General features: G+C 41.1%; 1 protein-coding gene across 1 annotated transcript in view; it reads left to right on the forward strand.

Moving 5' to 3' along the window:
• The first annotated feature begins 572 nt into the window (after nucleotides 1–572).
• The window catches only part of suclg1 (succinate-CoA ligase GDP/ADP-forming subunit alph), an 82050-nt gene continuing 58401 nt past the window's right edge, over nucleotides 573–24221 (forward strand). The window contains exon 1 of the mRNA XM_060828330.1: nucleotides 573–678. Within this exon, the coding sequence (XP_060684313.1) occupies nucleotides 645–678 (34 nt within the window). The 5' untranslated portion in view covers nucleotides 573–644. The remainder of the gene's footprint in view (nucleotides 679–24221) is intronic.

Below are 24221 nucleotides of genomic sequence, written 5' to 3' on the forward strand. Positions count from 1 at the left end.
GGTCAGAATTGAACCTGGGTTCCTGGTGCTGTGAGGCAGCAGTGCTAACCACTGAGCACCTAGCTTTTGAAGCGCTGCTCCTTCATCATGTGGTTGCGGAGTACACAACTGTAAGACACGGAATTTATAGCAAAAGTTTACAGTTTGATGTAACTGAAATTATACATTTAAAAATACCTTGATTGTTTGTTAAGACACTCATCTATTAGAAAGACCATGTTAGTTTCACTTCTTTCATATGTAAATCACAAAACCTTTTTAAAAAGTTACATTTAACTTTAAGTAACTTTAACAACTTTAACTTTAACAATCTGATAGACTTGTTATGCCATTGATACTTGACATGTGCAGAACACCTCCTGTGGGCATGAGAAGAACTACATTTCCCAGAAGCCTATGCGAACACGAAGCCCGTACCACATTGTTTAGGCAACGTCGTCGATCGCCCAATTTAAAAAAAACGAGACTGCTGATTCGAATCAAAAGATGACTCAATTTTGGACGAATGGAAGATTCGTTGCCGCGGGTTGCCTGTATTGGGGAAGGTTCAGAGTCGGTGATGGAATCAGGCGGAGGTGGCAGCTGTTAGCTCGGGGTCCTAGTGTGTTGTCATTGGGCGAGTGACCGCCGCTTGCGGGGAGACGATGGCACATCGCGGGCTTTGGGTGCGGCTCCTCCGTGAGTATTGGACAGCGCAAGGCGCACCCATACTAATGCCGACAGCGCTTTACCTAGGTGCAGTGTCCACATTGCTGTGGGCGCGGTCACTCCTCTCGCTAGCGCGTTTCGGGCGCTAGATAGAAAAGCCTCAGGCTGTAGGCCGCAGGGTGACCTCTGACCTCTGGGCTCAGAGCCACACATCCCCCCCCCCCCCCAGTCACTGCTGCAAGAGTCATGTTTTTACTCCTTTATTCTTTCCATTACTGATTGTCACTAAACTTATGGAATGCATGCAACTATGTTTTATTTTCTGTAAGGGCTTTTCTGGAAAAAAACATGTGTATTGCCTTGAAATTTAGAAGCCTAAGGGGTGGTTTGAACTACATACTCACTTAGAGCTAGTGATGCACTTTTGAGGTGTAGTTACTATCGTGATGCATGAAACAAAGCAACCAGTTTGCATACTGCAAATAACATCACAACCACATTATCTGTTCTGGTGATGTTGACTGAAGGATAGGTATTGGTCTTCAAGGGTCACTTGCTTGCTGTTCTTTCTGATTGTACTATAGAGTCTTTCAGAGTCACATCTTTGTTTGCCATCTTGTTTAAAACAGTAGAAGTTTGAAACTGTCTTGCACCAATGGCAATTGATGCTTGCTCAACTGAGAGTTTTAAATCTGACTTTGTCATTGTCATTTAAGAAAAATCTATTCAGTGATTTTGGGGTAAAGGCATGGAGTTAGGTGGTATGAAGTCAGGCACAATCTCAATGAATAGTGGAACAAACCTGAGAAGCTGAATGGCTGCTTCAGATTCCTGTTTATGTCTTTGGTGGTGGAGGGGTTCTTGAGTCGCCTCCAGTGTGCTTCATTGCCCCTTTTGTGACTTTTCCATTTGATTTCTGAACAAAGTTCACTGCATATATGTTCATTAAGGTAATTAGTTTGTGTATATTGCATAATTCACTGCAGGTGACAGGATTATTAAGAGATCAGTTAATAACATACAGCATTTATACTTCACTATTAGAGACACAGAGTATAAAAGCCAGGAAATTCTTTTGGAATATGTATAAGGCATGTCCCTGCCTTGGCTAGAGTATGGTGTCCTGTTTTCGGTGCTCCACTTTAGCAAGGATGTGAAGGCATTTGAATGGATTCAGAAAAGATATTCAAGTTGGTTGCAAGCATGAGGCACTTCGGTTAAGTATTGACTGGAGAAGTTGAAACTTTTCTTTGATGACCATGGTTAGAGGAAATTAGATGGCATGTGGTATGTAAATGGCATTGAGGTTTTCTGTCAACTATGATTGTGTTGAATGGTGGGGAAAGCTTGACAGCTGTTCCTTTAATGATCAAAGTGCAGTATTCAATCCTGAGGGTCCCTGGACAGAATAAATAGGGAAAGACTGTTTCCATTCAGTCCTACTACATGGAGACAGGCCTTTTGGCCCAAACTGGTCCATGCCGACCAAAATGTCCATCCACGCTAACCCCATTTCCCTGCATTTGGCCCATGTCCTTCTAAACCTTTCCTATCCATGTCCAAATGCCTTTTAAATGTTAATGGACCCACCTCAACCACTTCAGCTGGCAGTTCATTCCATATGCGAACCACCCTCTGTGTTTAAAAAAAAAAGTTGCCTCTCTGGTTCTCATTTATTCTTTCCCCTCTAACCTTAAACTGATGCCCTCTAGTCCCCAATTCTCCAACCTTGGGGAAAAAGACCAGTGATTCACTCTATCCATGCCTTTTGTAATCTTATACACCCCAGTCTCCTACGCTTAAAAAAAACCTAGCCAGTTTGATCTCTCCCTATAACTCGGACTGTTGAGTCCTGCCAACATCCTTGTAAATTTTTTCTGCACTCTCCAGTTTAATAATATCCTTCTTATAACAAGGTTACCAAAACTGAACATAATACTTCAAGTCCTGTATAACTGCAACATCAGTTCCCCACTTGTATACTCAGTGCCCTGACTGATAAATACCAGTGTGCCAAAAGCTTTTTTCAGTGTTCTGTGACTCCACTTTTGCAGAATTTTGAACCTGAACTCCAGAATTCCTCTGTTTCACTAAATTCCTTAAGGCTCCATCAATTCACCATGAAACACCTACCTTGATTTGATTTTCCAAAATGCAAGACCTCACATTCATCTGTATTAAACTCCATTGCCATTTCTCGGCCCACTTCCCCAGCTGATCAAGGTCCTGCTGCAATTTCTGGTAACCTTCCTCGCTGTTCACGATACCTCCTGTCTTCGTGTCATCAGCAAACGTACTCATTGTGCCTTGTACATTCTCATGCAAATCATCAATATAGATAACAAACAGTAATGGGTCCAGCAACGACCGCCGAGGTATTCCACTCGCCACAGACCTCCAGTCCGAAAAGCATACTTCCACTCTTAGCCTCTGCTTCCTACCATGAAGCCAATTGTGTATCCAATTGGTCCTGGATTCAATGCCATCTAACCTTCCAGAGCAGCCCACCATGTGGAACCTTATCAAAGGCTTTACTGAAATCCATATACACTATTCATGAAATAATTGTGAACAAGGGGGCACAGATTTAAAGTAATTGGTTTTTTTTAAAAAAGAAGCAGAGGTGGGATGAGGTAAAATGGCTTAATGCAACGAGTCATACAGTCATGTGAGTTGTTAATATCTGGAATGCATTGCAGAGGATATGGTGGAGGCATCAAGAAAATGCGATGATTATCTGAAGAGGCACAATGTGCAGTGTGTTGGGGAGAATTCAGTCCAAGAGGCACCTGCTAAGCTGATCATTCGGAAAGCTGGTGCAAATATAATGGTTTGAATGGTTGTCTTCTGTTCTGTAACAATTGTTATATAATTGCAAGTGCTTTTGTATATTATTTTGTTTGTAGTGATTTTTTTTTTGTTTGACCAGATTTGGTATGTTCATTTTTTTTTGTTTTGATTTATTTAGTCATGAGATATAGGCCTTATTGACTGGACCAGATTCCTGATGAAGGACTTGTGCCTGAAACATCAATTCCCCTGCTCCCCGGATGCTGCCTGACCTGCTATTCTTTTCCAGCATCTCACACTCGACTCTAATCTCCGGCATCTGCAGTCTTCTCATTTTTGCCTTCACTGCCCATTCACTATTGCTCTGGAGAAGTTGGTGGGGAACCATCTTCTTGAAACCCAGCACTTCTTGAAGTATAGGGACATCCATGGTACTGTTAAGAAGCGAATTTCAGGATTTTGACCTGATGACCATTAAGGAATTTCCTTGTCAGGATGGTCTCTGGTTTGGAGGGCAACTTAGAGGTGCTGATATTCCCATAGATCTACTGGTCTTTGTCCTTCTAAGTCCTAGGAAATGTGAGTTTGAAAGGTGCTGTTTCAGGAACCTTTGCAACCTGTCCCTGTGTATCTTGTAGATGGTACACACTGCTGCCACTGAGTCGATGGTGCAAGTAGTGAATGTTGAAGATGTGAATAGATGCCAAGCAAGCAGCCTGTGTCCTAGATGGTGTTGAACTTCTGCTGCAAAGTTGTTTCAGTTTGCTTCATACCCCGATTGTTCATTTCTTATCCCCATTGTTTTGGTGTCCTATCCGCTGTCTTTTGTGACATATTCCCTCTTCTATGCTCATTTCTTCCCTTATATTTTTCTTTTCACATCTAATGACTGACTTTCATCTTGTTCACTATTCTGACCTATTTTGTTTTTCTTGCCTTTTCCTTTTCTTTTTGTTGATTTGAACTTCTTATATTGCGGCTATGAACTGTGTATGGGCAAGTTTTAAGATGTGGAAAAATGTGATGCTGGAAAAGCACAGCAGATCAGGCAAGCAGCTAGGAGAAAGTGAGGATTGCAGACTGCTTGACTTTTCCAGTGCCGCACCTTTTGACTCTGACGCTCCAGCACCTGCAGTCCTGACTTTCTCCCAGGTTTTAAGATGTGCATGGCCTAATGCAGAATGTACCTGAAATCACTTTGACAAAAATGGCTGCTTGTGCAAGAGATTTCAGTATTTCGATGCTGAATCTTGCCAGGGTCAAGTTCAAAGCCCTGTTGAAGGGCTTATGCTTGAAACATTGATTCTCCTGCTCCTTGGATGCTGCCTGACCTGCTGTGCTTTTCCAGCACTACACTCTTCTGCTCAAGTACAAAGCCACCAGCTACCCTCTGCATTTTTTTGATGTTGTGAGGCTAGACAGTAAAGGGAAGAGGGGATGTCTGCCATAGCACAACCAGAAATTGCTGGAGAATCTCAGCAGATCTGCCAGCATCTGTGGAGAGAAATCAGAGTTAACGTTTCAGATCTAGCGATCCTTCTTTGGAACTGATTTCTGCAGTATTTGAAATTTGACTGACTTTGGCTCAGAGTTTGAGCTGGAGGCTAAATAACAGACGTGACACATCAGGGGGTGGAAAAGGTGTCTAGATGTCTAGGAGGCAGTCACACTATTTAGGTTAGGTCCTTCTGGTTTGAATAGTCACAGAGTCATAGATGTACAGCATGGAAGCAGACCCTTCAGTCCAACCCGTCCATGCCGACCAAATATTCCAACCCAATCTAATCCCACCTGCCAGCACCCGGCCCATATCCCTCCAAACCCTTCCTATTCATATACCCATCCAGATGCCTCACGGACTGGAGGGTGCGACTGTGAGTGAGGCAGGTAAGAGAACCCAGAAGGCAGGTGTATCAGCTTCTGCAATTATCCAGCAGGTTTGAAGTTTGGATGAGAGCGGGGTCTCCAATACAGATGAGTAAACTGCTCATAACACTGTAGTACAGGAAGTTATTCAAGATTGAGATGCAACAGGGAATACGGTGTGAGGAGGTGGTAGTATGGTCTGGAAAGAGTGAGTGCAGCTGGCTGTTTGTCTTTCTGATGCCAGGGTGTAGGATGTCCATTCGGTGCTGGGAAGGATCCAATTGCCATGGTCCATATAGGTACCAACAACATAAGTAGCATGAGGGAAGAGGTTCCATGTAGAGAGTATGAGGGGCTAGGCAGGAAATCATAAAGTTTATAATCTTTGATTTATTACCTCAACCGTATGCAGTTTGGCTTAGGGCATATAAAATTAGAACGATGAACATGGCTCGTGATGTGGGGGAAGTGAGTACCAATTTGTGGGACATTGGCACAGTACTGGGAAAGTGGGGAAGATTGGGATGCCCGACACCTGAACCTTGCTGGGACCAGTATTCTTGTGGACAGCATATTTCGGGATGTAGAGAGGGGGTTTTGAATGAAATAGCGGGGACAAGGGATCACATTCGGAAAAGTGTGCTTAATCAGAGAGTAGCAACAGGTAAGAGAGGAAAATAGTTATATAGAAAATGAGGGTCAGAGAATAGCAGGAAGGTGCAGAGAAAGTACATTCCCAATTATTTTCTATCAATTAAGGCTTTAAGTTACAAAGATAACAAAAAGATAAAATTAAAAGCCCTGTAACTGAATGCATGTGCATTCATAAAAACATTAATTGATAGCACACACTAGAATAAATAAACATGATCTGGTAGCTATTACAGAGAAGTAGCTGCAGGATTACGTCCTGCATATTGAGGGCTGCGTGAAATCTGAAAAGGATAAGAAGCTTGGTAAAGGTGAAGAGACAACACCTTGTTAATCAAGGATGGTGTTTGTGCAATAGTTAGAGATGGCCTTGGTTCAGGTGATCAGAATATACAATCTTGGGTGGAAATGAGGAATAGTAAAGGAAATAAGTCACAGATTATTCTGCAAGCCTGCTAACAGAAACCATGCTTTGGGATAAAGAATACAAGAAGAAATATTGAGTGTTTATGATGGAATAATATTAATAATTGTGGGTGACTTTAATCTGCCTCTAGATATCAGATTCTAATAACCGTGCATTGTAACTGACCAGAGAGCAGGTTATATTTAACTTGATATTGTGTACCATGGTAAGATTAATTAACAACCTCAGAGATAAGGCAACCTCTGCTGCAAAAATCACAATTTGATTAAACTTTACATCAGTTTCAAAGGGAAAAGCTTAGCTGTAAGACTAATATATTAAACAAAAGTAAGGGCATCAACCTGAGCTAGCTGAGGTGAACTAGAATACTAGTTTGGGATGGCACAATGGCTCAGTGGTTAGCACTGCTGCCTCACAATGCTCGGGATCTTGGGTGACTGTGTAGAGTTTACACGTTCTCTCTGTGCCTGGGTGGGTTTCCTCTGAATGCTCCGGTTTCTTCCCACAGTCCAAAGATGTGCAGGCTAGGTAGATTGGCAATGCTAAGTTTCGCATAGTGTTCAGAGATGTGTCGATTAGGTGAATTAGCCATGAAAATGCAGGGTTACAGGGATAGGGTTGGGGGGCGGGGGGTGAGGTGTTCCTCGGAGAGTCAGTGTGAAGTTGTTGGGCCGAATGGCCTGTTTCCATACTGTAGGGATTTATGATTCTTTGACTAGGTTAGAAGGTACATCAGTAGAGATTCAACAGCTGACATTTTGGGTGAAATTTCAGAATACTCAAGTATATTCCTACTGTAAATAAAATTTCAGAAGGGAGGACCCACCACCCATCCCTAAAGAAGTTAGGACAAGCATCAAACTTAAGGAAAAAGCCAGTAACTGCTTAAAGGTGAGTGGCAGGTCAGATAATTGGTCAATGTAAAGATCAGGCAGGGAATGATAATAGATTGATTGGGGTGAAGTGATTAGAGTTTGACAGGAAGCTCACAAGGAATGTAAAAGAAGTAGGTGAAAAGGAAAAGAATACAGAGGATACAACAAACATTCCAGTAATAGATGTAAATCAAGAGGTGGAAGTGAGAGAGGAATTTTCTGAAGTTAGCAGTACAGTATATGCAAAATGAAGAAGCTGTGGGCTAGACAAGTTTCAGCTCCAGGCGGGTTTCATCCTGGGGCCTTAAAAGAGGTGGCTCATGGCTTTGGAGTTAATTATTCGAACTTCATTGGATTCATGAAAGATTCTATCAGACTCGAAAGTGGCAAATACAATATAATCCATATATTCAGGAAAGGTGAGAGGCAGCAAACAGGGTACTGTAGGCTGAATTGATCAATATTTGTCATGGCAAAGAGATTATAACTAGCTTTTTAAAAAAAATAATTCAAGGTAATTGGAAAGAGTCAGAATGATTTTATGACCGGAAAATCATGTTCAACCAATTTATTTAAAAAATGTTTTCAGGAGTGCTGTGGATGAAGGAGAGCTGGTAGATACCTTTACAGGAGGTATTTGATGAGGAACCAGATTAAAGGTTATTGTGAAAAATAAAAGCTCATGTTGTGGAGAATCATGTAGGATGGACAGAAGATTGGGTGGCAGAAGGCAGCAAGTATACATAAATGGATCTTCGCCTGATTCACAGGATATGATAAGTGAAGTCCCACACGGGTCTGTGCTGGGTCTCAACCTTGTACACTTCATGTCAATGACTTGGATGAAGGGAGCTAAGGAATAGTGGCTAAAGTGGCAGATAACATCAATGAAGTATGTTATGGAGAAGGGATGCAGAACATTATCTATAATGTTTATGAAAGGTGACAAATATGGCAAATTGACTATAAAGTGAGAAAATGTCAAGTTGTTCACTTTGGCAGGAAAGAATGAAAAGGTTGCAGCAGAAATCTGAGGTGCAGAAAGATTTCTGTGTACTCTTGTGCATGAGTTACAAAAAATATGCAAATATAACAATTAATCAAGAAAACTAATGGGGTGCTATCCTTTCATGAGAGGAATTCAACTTCAAAGTAAGGATCTTCTGCTTCAGTTATACAGCACGTGGGTGAAGCCACATTGTGAACACTGACCAATTTGGTCTCCTGTTTAGAAAGGATGCTAGTACATTGGAGGTGGTCAAGAGGTTTACGAGATTGAATGAGCATAGACTGGACAAGGTGGGCTTGTTTCACTTGAGGTTTAGAAGAGTGAAGGGTGACATGATTGAAATTTATTAAGATCCAGAATGGCTTCGACAAGATCGATACAGAAAGGATATTTTCTCACATGGTTGAGACCAGAACTAGGAGAACTGTTTGAGTTAGGGATTGTCATTTTGAGACAGAGGTGAACGTTTTTTGAGGTTTGTCTGCCTTTGGAACTCTCTCTCTGCCTCAGAAGGTAGTGGAAGTGGGAATCATTGAATATTTTCAAGGCTAAGGTGCATAGATGATTGTTCGACAGGTTATTGGATTAGTCAAAGGTTGTTGAGAGTAGATAAGAATGTGGACTTGAGGGCGCATTGAATGGTAGTGTGGGCTTGAAGGACTGGTTTCAAATCTTTGTACATATGACTGTTTAGCATACCCCAGCAAAGCTAGTGAATCATTCACAACCACTGGCTAATTGAATTAGATCATGAAAGATTTTATGTTTGTGATTGTACATTTGTGGTTCTGCAAACAAGTTTGTCAACCTGAAACGCAAATTCACTGCAGAAAACGAGTACAATTTTGTGCATCAATTGCTGACTTCCCCCAAAATAGAAACTCTTCCTCCAAATATCTGAAAGTTGTTCCATCATGAACTGGGGCCAAGTACATCATAAGTCTGATCTTGTTTCACCACGTGCACTTTCCAGAGATTCACTGTATGCAGTGATTAGGAGAGGAATGTTTTCACATTGAATTCCAAGTTCTGAAACATGCAGACCACCTGATATTAGTTACTCCTCTCAAACTGACAGAAGGCAAAAAGAAGTGACTTTTATTGGACTGACTACTGTCTGCAGGATTATGATAGTGATTTGTAATGGTGGGTTCCACAATGGGCAGTATGTTGGCTGACAAATATTTGAGACTTGGGAGGGGGGGGGAGGGGAGGGTAGAGAGAGAGAGAGAACTTTTTAAAAATTTATTCGTGGGATCTGGGGGCCATAGTCTGTGCCAGCGTATATTGTCCATTCTTAGTTGCCCTTGAGAATGTGGTGGTGAGCTGCCAGTCTAAACTGCCAAAGTCCATTTGGTGTCTGCAGATCCATTACGTAGTTAAGGAAAAAGTTCTAGGATTTTGATCTGGATGCACTGGGTCAAATGGCATACAGTTTCAAATTAGAATGTCGAATGGCTTGGAGGGAAACGTTCAGATATTCATGATTCCAAGTATCTGCTGTCCTTCTCTTTCTAGATGGATGTTTATGGGTTTGGAAAATGCTATCAGAAGGATGTTGGTGAATGTCTTCATGACTGATAGAGGGGGCTAGGGGAGACATTGGGGATTGAGTTATGTGGAGGAAGAGGGAGATTTTGTATGGCGAGAGAGGGCGTAGAAATCTGGCTTTCTTGCTTATATTGTATTGAGTTATTTTGGGGGTAAAATTTAAAGTAGAGAGATCTGAGACAAAGGGAGAATATCTTGGGAATAATCACAAGTAGCCAAACTGTGTGAAGATAGTTAGTTTCCTCCCCTACAGCACAGTTGTTAATCAGTAGGACTTCTACAGCACTCAGTTACATTGTTCATTATTAGGCCAGTTTTTTTCCAGATTTTTTGAATTTATTGAATTCAAATTTCACTACTATCCCAGTGTTCCCTCTAGGCTATGCGTGTGCTCAATGATCTTTTGCAATAAATTCTGTGTCTTATGGTCCTGCTCCACATCCACCTGGTGAAGGAGCAGCGCTCCGAAAGCTAGTGCTTCCAAATAAACCTGTTGGACTATAACCTGGTGCTGTGTGATTTTTAACTTGGTCTACCCCAGTCCAACACTGGCACTTCCAGATCATGAAATAAAAACACACATTTATATATTGCTTTTCACTGGATGTCTCGAATTGCTTTTTGGGTAAGATTGGCCCTTGGTTTGATGTCTCATTTGAAAGTTACCAACTATGCATCAGCATTTCTGTACTGCACTGAAGTGTCAGCCTTGGAGTTTTGTCCATCAGTCCAGGGCTTAGTTAGGATAGTGTTACTTACCCAGCCAGAACTCAAATATCATTTGCTATTTGGTATACTTCATTTTATAAGCTACCCCCTCCAAAGGCTCTTTCCAGTCTTGCCTTCATAATTCACATCTCTAATTCGATAACGCTAGTCTGTATTACCCCTAGCTGCTTTAATTATCATGGAATGAACTTGTTGATCTATTAGATTGAACTGCAAATTGATTGTGGTAACTGGAAATGGTGACTATGGTGTTTACTGTTTTGAAGTTTGTAGTTTGACATTTGCTATCTATCATGGGTTTGAAATTGTTTCTGTTAATTTTTTACTATTATATCAGTCATCCTGTTTCGTACTTTGAAAATTATTGACCCACTGTATTTTACCCCTTTTTTGCATGAGTTAAATAATAGTAAACTACAGCTAAATTTGCCAACAGTGAAAATTTTAGGAATTTGTTTTAGGAATTGGAGCATAGGATTCAAATGGAACTGATAAAGATTTTAAAAGTAACTGAAGTTTAATCACCAGTTCCCCCTTTCAGTAGAAACTACTTAGCTGAGGAGACTGACAGTGTAAAATGGCCCTGCCTAATTTGTGCATTACTATGTTGCTGAGCACCATGCTGTGCTACCATTCCGAGGTGTGTCTGTAATACCACTTCCATAGCGTCTCTTGTCTGTGCAGACAGTTCATGGGTTACAAAATGTTCTATTCTTAAGTCCGTTGCATGTTGTTTTGTTATACATTTATTTCTGACCCTGCCTCTGAATCAACGTACATTTTGGTTTCTGCATTTAAGTCAGCTATGGACAGACTTGTAGGAAGACTGTTCCACCTCTTCAAAGGATTGAGAATACAGATGGTGCAGATTTGAATTAATTTGCAAAAGAATCAATAATAATATGAGAAAAAGCTTTTTCACACGCTGAGCACTTTGGAGTTTTGAATGTACTTTGTGATAATATGGTGCGTTTTTTCAGCAACACATTTTCAGCTCTGATCTCCAGCATCTGCAGTCCTCACTTTCTCCCCGATAATATGGTGAAGGCAGTTTCAAGCAAGGTTTTCAGCATATGGTTGGACTGTTTCTTGAAAAAGAAGCATGTGCAGGGTTACGAAGAAATGGAGAGAATAGTACTCAATGAAATGTTCACTTGGAGACCCTGTTAAGACAGATTGGGTCATCTTTGGTCTGTGAGAGGAGGCTGGAGTTCCTGGTGGAAACCCATGCAGACATGGGGAGAATGTGCAAACTCCATGGTTGTCGTAGGCTGGAATCAAATTCGGGTTCCTGGTGCTGCTAACCACCATGCCACCCCAGTAAAATTTAGGAATTTATGAGAGTTTAAAATTGTTGCAAAACATCAGTCATGTCCCTATCTCTGAACTGGTTTCAAGTCCCACTTGCTTTCAGCGATGCGTATTAATGTTGAGAGGTTGATTTTTAAAAAAAATTCTGTAATATCCAGATCATCTGCCTTTAATCAAAGCTGGTTGTGAAATGGTTCTGCTCCACTTCAATTGATTGTCAAGGAATTTATTGCATGCACCCAAGAGTGTAGTCCTCAGTATAACAACTCACCGGAAGGCCAGCACATAAAGAAAAGGTCAAATCATTTCCTCCTGTGATGTAATAATTCTATGATTTTTTTTCTTGTTTCCACGCATTGACTGACTACGTCTTGGTTTGTAGAGGTTGAAGGATTTGATGAGTTGCTGCAGTAAATCTTGTAGATGGTGCACACCAACGCCACTACCTGCTGGTAGTTCAGCGATTTAGTTCTGAAACTATGGCCAGATTATATCACTTGTCACATTTTGTGTATTACTGTTGGGCTTCCCTGCTTAGTGGGAATATTGGCTCCTGTCACAAATGTTGTTACTTCATCAATATTTCCGTCTTCCATAGTTGGTCACTGTCTGAAACTCAATCACTCAAGTTGATTTTCTGCAATCTCAGCATACTAATTGACCAGGAACTGAGCACCATGCTGTGCTATCCATTTCGAGGCTGTGTCTGTGTAATACCACTTTCATAGTGTCTCTTGTCTGTGCAGGCAGTTCATTTCTTGAGTCCTTTGCAAGTTGACTTGTACACAAGTGGGAACAGCATGCAGGACAATATAATGTAGTCGTTCATAAGTATGAAGGAATGTTCGTATGTCGAACCTTTAAAATTACAGCCCTGAAAGGGAATGCTTTCGTAAGTACGAGTGTTCCTAAGTCGAATGTTTGTGCCCATATATCTCTGCTTCGGCCCTTCAACTGTTGCAAAAGCTACATTCATGATTTTGTTGCCTTCAGATTTCATTATTCCAATAAAAAAATGAAAGAACTGCAGATGCTGTAAATCAGAAACAAAAACAGAGATTGCTGGAAAAGCTCAGCAGGTCTGGCAGCATCTGTGATGAGAAACAAAGTTAACGTTTCAAGCCTGGTCACTGGACCTGAAATGTTAACTTTGATTTCTCTTCACAGATGCTGCCAGACCTTCCCAGCTTTTCCAACAACCTCTGTTTTATTTCATTGTTCCAATGTTCTCTTAATATTGTAACAGAACAACATATATAGAATTCTGACAGTAACAAAACAAGTTCACATTTGGACCATTTGTTGTCATCTTCACTCCTGTCCTCCTCCTGGGTTGGCGAGTGGGGCAAGAATAGTTGGCTTCATTGTGGGATGTTTGTCAAGCATTAGCCACCTTGACAGAAGGGTCCAGAAGACTATTGGATGACAGAAAATATTGCAGCCAAGTCCTCATGCTGTTCTTGCCCAGTTTCCTCCCTGAGATAGCACTCCAAAGTGGAAATACTTAATGATTTTCTCTCCCTCATCCATGAGGTTGAAGTGAACTGTGGGAGAAACACTGGGTAAATTAACAATCCTGGGTGAGGCTTTTCTTATGGTTATATCAGTTTCTGTATGTTTGTCTTTTATTTTTCTCAAGCTGATCAACTTTACCAAGTCACTTCCTGGGTGATGAATATCTTTCTAAATTTCTGTTTCTGTGTGGGTGTTATTACTCCTTCTTTGATCCCTTTCGTACACTTGGTGTTTGAGAACTGTCCTGCTAAGCTGGGTGTAATAGTTTGACCTTACTGTATGACATTTTTCTGTGATACCTGTTGTACTCTAAAGCACCAACGCATTTTATGTTTATTGTGTACAATATCTGAAAGTGGTTTTCCTTTTGTTGGACAAAATAGTTCAGCTTAGCCAACAGCAGCTGCTCGCTGCACTGGAAAAACTCATTAACAGCCTTTGACATTAGAGGATATTTTTGTGCAAGTGAAATGCTACGTAATAGATGGTTACTGCCAACCAGGTATTGAAAAGAAATTGTAATCCTGTACTTGGACCTCCAATATAAAAAGTAATACTACTTCTGTAACCTATGCTGATCCCTCACATCACTCCTAAGCAGAAATTAAATGAGGTTTTGGCTCCAGGGGCAGTCACTTTCACTTTATTTCTTGGTTTTTCATGTTTGCAAATATTGCTGTGATAACGTGTATACTGGGGATTTCTTGAATCTTGAATAGTAATGAAAATTCTGTTATTTTGATTATTATTAGGTTTATTGATGAAGCTATATTTGTCAATAGGTTTTAATATTAGACCTGGATTTACAAAAAAGTTGATTTCTAGCGTATAGCAGCATTGCAGGAGACCTTTCAATCCATTATGCTTGTGCTAGCTCGTTATTGGTGCCATTCAAGTAGTCCCACTCACCTGCTCTTACCCCATTCTATAAATTTCCTTCCTTCAAGTGTTTATCCAGTTTCAAGTTGACTATTATTATTAAATCATTCTACTATCTCTTTAGCCAGCACGTTCTAGATAATAACCTGCAGACATCCGTCTTCTGGAAATGTTGTTTTCTGGTTACCAATCTTTCTGTCGCTTGTAACAAGTTTTCCTTTTCTCACTCTCTCAAAACCGATCATGATTTTTGAATGTCTCAATCAAAGCTATTCTTGATGTTCTATCCTTAAAGGTGAACAACGCCAGCTTCTCTAATTTCTCCATGTAACTGATGTAAGACACCCTCAATTCAGCCCAGTAAATCTCTCAGGCTTGATCTTGGCTCATCAGCTCAAGATTCACCTGGACAGAGAAAGTAAAGCAACACATCAGTTCTTCTGGCTGTTCGACTGTTCACTGTACTAAAATTCCTTATAGCTTTAAAAATCTGTTAAATCTGCTCTTGGAAATTATCCTTTTATTTCAAGTCTCTTCTCATAATTGTAATTTCACACTCCTTATAATCAAATTTACAGTGTACTTTCATCATGACTTTAATATTCATTAAGTTGGAGGTCCTCAAATTTGCTGAGTGTGTCCTTATAGCTAACAGTAAGAGTTAAAAAGCCTGTCATTGATTTTAAAATTGTCAATGTGTAAAACAAGTCTATAATAAATGATATAAGAACTTGAATTCCAAAGTAGAGGTAAGTAGACTTTTAATTCACAGTGTTGATTTATATCTTGTTACGGTTTTAAGCATTTGATCAAAGCAGTCTTTCTTAGAAATCATTGTTGTCTCATTTCCACCTCAGTTGAAGCAAAATGCTCAGAGACGTAGTATGACTTTACCTCCTTCATCTTTATTCCGGGCCCTGGAGGGAGGGCGAAACGTGCTCAGAGACATGAGTTCTCAATCTTCTCTCGAACAGCAGTTTCTTAATGAATTACATAATCACTTATAGGGAGGGGCATCCAGATAAGGCAACATACATATTGGTTGGGTCACCATTCCAATCAGCAGGTGTCAATAGTGGAGATTAAGCCATCTGGCATCGTACAATGAATAACTGACTTTACATAATGAATGCTTTTTCACCTTGTTAACTCACTACCCTTGCCTCCAGTACCTCATGTTTACTGCAAGTTCTTAAATGAGCCATGTTTAGCTGAACCTCTTGTTTCACAAAACTCAAAACTTAACTCTTTCCCTACCTGCTCATATCTTATACATTTACTCATCATGTGATTTAGAATGATTCGTTAAGCTACCTAGTGAGATAATTGCTGAAGTGTTTACTAAGTTGAGCTTTTACAACCTACAGAAAGAGAGATGAGAAGCCAGAAATAGGTTCAGTTCAGAAGAAAAGATCCAGACCAGCTCACGTGCTGTTTTAGCAGCCTCAAAGTAGTCAGAGTCAGTGATGTAGCCTGTCTGCATGTCTCAAGGAGAAACAGAAAGAATCACATCTAGAGAATGTGCAGTAAGTCAGCACTAGGAATTTGCTTATGACCTTTTCAATTGAGTAAGAACTTCGAGTGAAGAAGGATGTGTTATTTCATTGGAGTTGAGTGTCTATAAAGGGTTGACTCTTGCCTTTTACTGTTGATAATAAGATCTTCCTAAATTGTTATAGCATTGTTTTGTTTATTTTCTTTTCTGTAATCAACTTACTGTATATATCTGTGTATAGGTTAAATTTTGAGGATGGTTTTTTAAGGCTGAAATTAAGGGTCTACTAATACATGGGCACAAGTTTTGAGGGGCTGAAATTCATGCTGAGGAGCAGGAGAGTCGACGTTTCGGGCATAAGCCCTTCTTCAGGAATCCTGAAGAAGGCTTATGCCCGAAACGTCGATTCTCCTGCTCCTCGGATGCTGCCTGGTCAGCTGTGTTTTTCTAGCACCACATTTTTCAACTACGATTCTATAGGAGAAAATGAGGACTGCAGATGCTGGAGATCAGAGCTGAAAATGTGTTGCTGGAAAAGCACAGCAGGTCAGGCAGCATCCAAGGAGCAGGAGAATCCTCGTTTCGGGCATGAGGAAGGGCTCATGCCCGAAACGTCGATTCTCCTGCTCCTTGGATGCTGCCTGACCTGCTGCGCTTTTCCAGCAACACAATTTCAGCTACGATTTATAAGGTCAACTTATACATAAGATACATGGAAAATATAAGATTTTTTGGCCAAGAATAAGGGACTGACTTATACAACGATCTATACACGAGTATTTACGGTATTTTCTTGTGTTAAAAGAATATTGGCAGTCTTGTCTGAATACATTCAGTAACTGATCTCCACTGTCGTTGTCGTCATCGTCATTGTCGTGGCGAGGTCGAGGATGATGGTTTTCGTTCCGTTGATCTATTTATGGGCTCTCAGGTGGCTTATGAGTCCAATGTTGGCTTTGAAAGTTCTTCCGTATTTGGGGTAAGTAGTTCCAGATGGTAGTTCGGGTTTTGGTTGTTGCTGCCTCGCTTTACGTTTTCTTGTCTTTTCTTCTAGTTCTGCACGTCTGTCGGCTTCGAAAGTTGCTGTTCCTTCTCGGATAATGGTTTGGCAGAGTTTGCTGTCCTTGGCATTGGTTTCCCAGTTGTTGATGTCGATGTTACACTTCTTCATGTTGGCTTTTAAAACGTCTTTGAATCTCTTCTGTTGTCTGCCCCTTTTACATTTGACTACTTTAAGCTGGGAGTAGAAGATTTGTTTTGGCAGATGTTCATCTCTCATCTGAACAATGTGACCACTCCATCTTAGTTGGTTCTTGATGATGTAGGTTTCAATGCTTGTTGTTTTTGCTTCATTCTGCACGCTGACATTGGTTCTTCTATCTTACCAACTGTTGGGATGGATATATCATAGGCCTAGGGAGGGTAGAGATGTAGTTACTTCTTGGGAAATCGGGGGGCGCTGCGGAGCTGTTGTTTGGACTGTTTACCGAAACTGCCTGTGCAGCTGGACTACCAAGGTCAGACCAATACAATGGCAGCCTTTACTCAGAGACCTTGTTTACGAGACAGACCATCTCGTGGATACCTGCCAAGGCCGAGGCCTGTTCACAGGAGGCCTTTGTCTGTGAGAGATCACGTGTGTGAGTGATTACGTAGCGTTAGCTTAGTGAACAATATATCAAGCAGGGGTTTTTGGAAAGATTTCAGAACGCCTTCTCCAGCAAGCCTGATACCTTGCTGTAACTCGATTCTCTCTCGAATAAAGCAGTCTGTTTCTTAAAATCTGACCCGGTGTCTCATTCCTCCGAAACGAACACGGGGACGGTAGAACCGTCTTAACACAACTGATATTTAAGATGTTTCGAAGGCAGCATTGATGGAACTTTTCAAGTGCCTTCAGATGTCGTGAGTATGTTGTCCAAGTTTCTTATGCATACAGACGTGTTGGGATCACCCGTGCTTAGTACACTAACATTTTGGTGTCTGCCCAGATGTCACGATCATGAAGGAGTCTTGTTTGGCGATATCCAAAAGCTGTTCCAGCACATTTTAAGACTATATTGGATCTTGCCATTAAGGTTGACATTGGAGGAGAGGTGATTTCCAAGATGTGGAAAGTGCTCCACATTTTCCAGGGTTGTTTTGTCAAATTTAATTGTTGGTTGTACCCAATTTGTCTCAGTTGGTTACAGTTGATAGATGACCTGAGCCTTGTTGAAATTGATGGTGGGTCCAAGTTTTGTGTGTGCACAGTTAAAGGCAGTCAGAATGTGTTGTAGGTGATTTTCTGAGAGGGCTGCAACACTGTTGTAATTTGTGTATTGGAACTCGAGGAGAGAGCTCATAGCTGTTTTGTTTTTGGACTTAAGATAGGCAAGATTGAAAACTCTGCCATCTGTTCTGTTCGACAATTTTGATTCCTGGGGGTAGGTCGTCCTTGATGACATGGATGATTGTCACAGTAAAGATGGTGAACAAAGTTGGGGCAATCGCGCATTCCTGTTTTACTCCTGATCTAGGTTGAAAAGGCTCACAGTTCCTGTTGCTGACCATAACTGTGGGAAGCATGCCATCATGGAGGAGTCTCAGAATTTGAATGTACTTTTCAGGGCATCCATAAGTGGATAGGATATCCCATAGGAGTTCCCTTAATATTGAGTCCAAGGCTTTGGTGAGGTCAATGAATGCCACATACAAAGGTTGAAGTTGTTCATGCCGTTTTTCTTGTAGTTGTCTCATCATGAAGATCATATTGATTGTTCTTCATGATGATCTCAAACTGGCTTTTGTCTCCGGAAGGATCTTCTCGTTAAAGGCTTGAGCCAGTTGTTCATGAGCAGGTGAGGATCTTCCCTACTGTTGCTAACAGGGAAATTCCACAATAGTTACTGCTTTTAGATTGATCACCTTTCCTTTTGTAGATGGTAACAATTGCGGAGTCTCTAATGTCTGCTGGTCCATCTTCGTTTATCTAGATTTTGATGAGAAGTTGATGCAGTTGGTGATGGAGCAGGTTATTTCTAATTTTGTTGACCTCGGCTGGTATTCCATCAAGTCTAGCGGCCTTGTTGTTTTTCAAGGTTTTGATGGCTTCCTTGACTACTTCAAGTGTTGGTATTTTGCTTAGGGAGTCATCAACGAGCTGTTTTGGAATGTTGTTGATTGCATTCCTGTCAAATGGGGTAGTTTGATTTAGAAGATCTTCACAGTGCTCCCTCCATCTCAGCATTGCTCTTCAGGATGGTTGAACCATCTTTGCTTTCAAGAGGCGCTTGACCATGAGTGGATGGGCCAAAAATAGCTTTAGTTGTGTTGAAGAAGCCTTAAGTGTCACTGGCGTCCGCTAGCTGTTGGATTTCCTGACCTTTTTTCTTCCACCATTGGTTTTCAGGTTTTGGGTCCTCTTCTGGATGGCAGCCTTGCATCCCTGATAGAGTTTCCTTTTGATAGCTGATTGTTGGTCGTCGTGTAAGATGATGAAAGCTGTTCTCTTTTCATCAATAAGTTGTTGGAGTAGTTTGTCATTATCATCGAACCAATCCTGATTTTGTTTTGTCTTGAACCCCATTGTTTCTTTGCAGGAGGTGATGATAGCGTTCTTCAGTTGATTCCAGTATTCTTCTACAGATGGTGGAATTTGTCAAGGCAGTTGTTTTTGAAGGTTTTGTTGGAACTTCTGTACATAGTTGATATCTTGGAGGATGTTAGCATTGAATTTCTTAGTGTTCTTGATTTTGGTGTTTCCTTTTGGGCTGAATCTACATTCTCACGGTGCCCGAGACGAGTCAATGGTCTGCCCTACACTTGTCGGCAACAGTAACAGCTCTTGTTATCAGTAGGTTGTTGGTCCCAAGATTGTACGATGATGTAGTAGATGCGATGTCAGTGTTTGGAGCGTGGATGCTTTCAGGAGACGTTATGCCTGTTTTTCTGATGAAATGGGATGTTTGTAATCACCAGATTGTGTTCAGCGCACTTGGTGAGGAGGAGTGTTCCATTGGTGTTGACTTTGCCAACTCCTTCCTTGCCTATTATTGCAGTCCAGGGCCTCTGATCTTTCTTGACTCTGGCATTGAAGTCTCGCAAAAGAATGATCTCGTCAAGTTGGGCTTAGAAGTTCTCCTTTACTTTGTCTTCAGCATCCAGAGTTGGAGCACAGGCGCTGATGATGGTAGCATGTTGGTTCTTGATGAGCTGGATTTGCCGAGTCATGTAACGTTTGTTGGTTCCCAGTGGTTTCTCTGTCAGCTTCTGAAGTAGGCTGTTTGGGATGGCAAAACCTTCTCCATGGATCCTCAGTTGTTCAGGATTAACTCCTTTCCAGAAAAAGGTGTATTGACTTTGCTCTTCCTTTAGTTGCCCTGTTCCAGCACTGCAGATCTCACTTGGAGCAATGATGTCAAAATTGAATGTTTGGAGTTCCTGGGTAGCAAAGGCAGTTCTCCTATCTGACTGGTCTAAGTTTGGGTTAATCATCAAAGTTCGCATATTCCAGGTTTCAATTTTCATAGTTTCACTTCTTGTTTTTTCAACTGCATAATGGTGATCCCCTGGACATGGCTTTCCAGACAGGATGGGTTGAAGCAGACTAGGGCATCTTCTCCCGGCCCTCCTAGTTCAGGGCAAGCAGAGTGGAACGTAAATAGGGCTGCTTAGACGTGAATACAGCTACTGAACAACTTTCCTGCTTCTGTCCAAACGTTCAGCAACTGAATCAAGCATTCACCGCTTTTACGCCGGTACTTGACAAGGAGATTCCTGCCATTTCATTGCCTGCCCCTGTCGTCGTCCCCACGTCATCGAAACACTTGAAGTAACTCACAGAGCGAAGATGCCGGTGTGTGTATTTGTTTCACGTGTACTTGATGTTGCACTCCAAGAAGCACATGAGACTTCACAAAATCAACCAACTGATTCCAATGGCATGGAGACCACAATGATTGGAGCTGATGGATTTGTTGCAGCCTTCGCCCACCTTCACAGCCGTTACGTTTGAAGTAACTTTGCCAGCCTGTTCCACCGTTGAGATCTTCGTTGGATTGTTCTTTATCAGGGACCTCACCCTCTACCATACTGCCATGGATGATCCAACCAGGAGCATTGCTCCAGACAGCATTGCTCAAGGGATCTCAGGACTACACAAGGTTCTCCACCATGACAAGGTGACAATCCACGGCAAGATCTCCACAGTAACCAAATTTCAAAAGTATAATTTATGGCCTGTCAAGAAGGGTTCATTCTGGGATCTGTCTTGCCTGGTATTACCAACTGCTGGGATCACAACTCTCAGAAGATTGGTGTTTATATAGAGCCTTGTTTCACCTCAGGATATCCCAAAGCACCTCACGCCCAGTAAAATACTCTTGATATATAGTCACTGATTTAATGAAGGAAGTGTGGCAACCACTTTGTACACAGCAAATCAGAACCCCCAAACAGCAATGTGATAATAGTCAGATAGAACCTTCCTCTGCACCCTCAGTACATCGATAAGAGTGAGAGTTCTCTAAAATGGAAACAGTTTGAAACTTTGTTCTAATGTTTGTGTTAAGAAAGATGGAACAGTAGTTAGCACTGCTGTCTCAGTGCCAAGGACCCGGTTTGATTCCAGCCTTGGGTGAATGTCTGTGAGAAGTTTGGTTCTCCCTGCATTGATGTGAGTTTCTACTGGTTTCATCTCTCAGTCCAAAGATGTGTAGATTAGGTGGATTAGCTGTGGTAAATGTGAGGATATGGGGATATGGTGGGATGCTCTTCGGAGGGTCTGTGTGGACTCGATGGGATGAGTGGTCGCTTTCCACACTGTAGGGATTCTACGATTCCATATTCATAACTGTCCTCTATAGATAACTTTCCTTTTGTATAATAAAGGTCTTATGTTTTATTGAAGAACATCTGCAGCCTCACGGGAATCTGTTGAGTAACCAACTTCAAAAATAAAGTACATCTTCTATCACGTCATTCATTCTGGGATCTGACTTATTCATTATTAATGTAAGCAGGGATCATAACAGCAATGCTGTGAGATTTTCTGCTTCAACTGCGTTTATGGGTCTGAGTTTACTCCCTATATGTTACAGTGAACGTCATTCATTCTTTCAGTCGATTTCTCTAATTTGAGATTTGATCTCACGACCTTCTTGCTCTGATTAAAGAGTGTTTTCAACTAAGCTGCAGCTGACACAGCCTGTTCCTGTCTTTGCACAAAGTGGAACATGCTCCAAAAACAAAAGCTCAGTGTTGTTATTGGATGGTTCTTTTCTGTCATATCTATAATACTCAAAATCTCGCTGCTACTGCAGCAAAAGGCACCAAACAGCAATTTCTATGTTGGAACTAGACTCAACTGTGTGATGATCTAATAAATCTAAAGCTCCTTTTTGAATACTTTTCAATTACTCCCTTTGCTGCCACCCTCTGTACAATCCATGCATTGATCTTATCTCGAAAATGTGTTTGATGCTTTGACAGGGCAAAATTTGAATTTGAAAGGTGAATAGGTTATGCAAATATGACATATCTATTATCAATTTATCCTTTCACTGAAGTTCTAGTTACCGCACTGGTTGTATCTCTTTTTTTTAAACTTCACTTTTGGTAGTTTGTCTCAACTTTTGTGTTCCCAAAATGAGAGTATCTGCACTAACTAGACATTAAACTAAGAAAGCTGCAAATAGAGATACAGGTTAGGGCTTTGGAGAGAGAGATATGTCAAATAAAAACATCAGGTAAATATGTGCACATCGTTCAGTGTACCACAGCTGAGGAGAATGAGATAACATTTTTGTAAGGTTGAAAAGCATAGACAATAGTTAACCACCTCTCCATTCTCTTCCTTTTTCACATTATTTTTTAAAAAACTTGCTATCCATATACTATGCTTATTCATGTTATCATTAATTATTTTCCGCATCTGTATCGTTGCTCATTTCTGTTCCTGTCTGTTGTTCTATGGAAACCCTCATTACCTTTGTTCTTTGGCCATTCATGAGCACTCCCATTTTGTAATCTTGTAAACAGAGGTCATCCAAAACTTTGTTGCTTTTCCTAACTCTCTCACCATTCATTATGCTCACTGAATTGCAATATCCACCACTTTAAACATTCATCTTCCGCACCACTGTGCAGCAGTGTCTAGATTCAAGATAGATTGTAGCATTTAACAAAACTCCTTCAACATCTTCCAAACTAAACCCTTGACTTTTACCATCTAGAAGGACAGGATACTTGGACCAACCACCTCTGCAAGTTCCTTCTTAAGCTGCAGATCCTAACTTGGAACTATATTAAGGTTCATTCACTCCTGATAGGTAAAAATATTCAAATTCACTCTTTAACAGGACTATGTATTCCCACTCACTATAGACATTGGGAGTTCAAGAAAGCAGCTTACCACCACCTTGTCAAGGGCTGTTATAGATGGGCAGTAATGGCCACATCCTGTGAATGAATGTTGAACCAATGGTTGTCTTGACATCACCTTCTTTACCTTAAGCTCTGGAATTCACTAAACCTCTCTTTTCTCCTTTAAAGCACCCCTTTATATTTACCTCTGATTGCAATTTGAACATCTTGGTCAAGGTAGTGTCCATAATATCTTCTTACATGACTTGGTTTAATATATTGTGTTTTACAATGCTTCTGAGGCAGCCTGGCATGTTTTTATTGCATTAAAAGTGTTATTTAAATACAAGTTGTTGTTCTGTACGTGCCCAAAATATTGATATCTTCCCTTTGCAGGTGCTGTGTACTTGCTCCATTTTCTGCTTTTATTCTTGCACTTGCAATGATTTACTGTTTAATTGGGCTTGTTTCTGAGGAAGTGGCTTCTGTCAGCTCAACAATGAATTCACTTGTTAATGCAATCTCTATAAATTAAAAGAATTGCTGCAGTAATTCCATAGCTGTGCGCATTAAGCTACCTACTGAATACTGTGTGGCGTTGTTCTGCCTCACTTTTATTTGACACATTAATTGGTTTCCCTGCAGTTTAATGTTCATTTCATTGGCAGAACAATGTTAGCAATAACTATGGAACCTTGTGTTCGATGCTTGATATGGCTACAAACTCGATTGTCATCCTTACCCACCTCCCCCTCCCTCCCGCGAAGCAAAACACTCAGAAACGCAGTATAGTTTTATGTCCTTCAATCTTAATTCCAAGTCCTGGAGGGAGAGAGAAGGATTGCCCATGTGCGCAGAGAGGAATTCTCCTGATGAAGAGCTTTTGCCCGCAATGTTGATTTTTCCTGCTCCTCAGATGCTGCCTGACTTGCTGTGCTTTTCCAGCACCACTCTAATCAAAGAGAGATGTATCCAGATATTGTCCTTTTTCAGTTAAACGTAAGCATAGGGAGCAATTGCCCCTTGTGCATTTGTCATGGCAATTCCTCAACCAATCAGTGTCAGCTTGGAGTTTTTGAATTTAGAGGCAACTTTCCTGAAATGGTCTCCATTGTCTTGACCGATCAAATT

The sequence above is a fragment of the Hemiscyllium ocellatum genome, chromosome 1, assembly GCF_020745735.1.
Source record: "Hemiscyllium ocellatum isolate sHemOce1 chromosome 1, sHemOce1.pat.X.cur, whole genome shotgun sequence".
NCBI lineage: Eukaryota > Metazoa > Chordata > Chondrichthyes > Orectolobiformes > Hemiscylliidae > Hemiscyllium > Hemiscyllium ocellatum.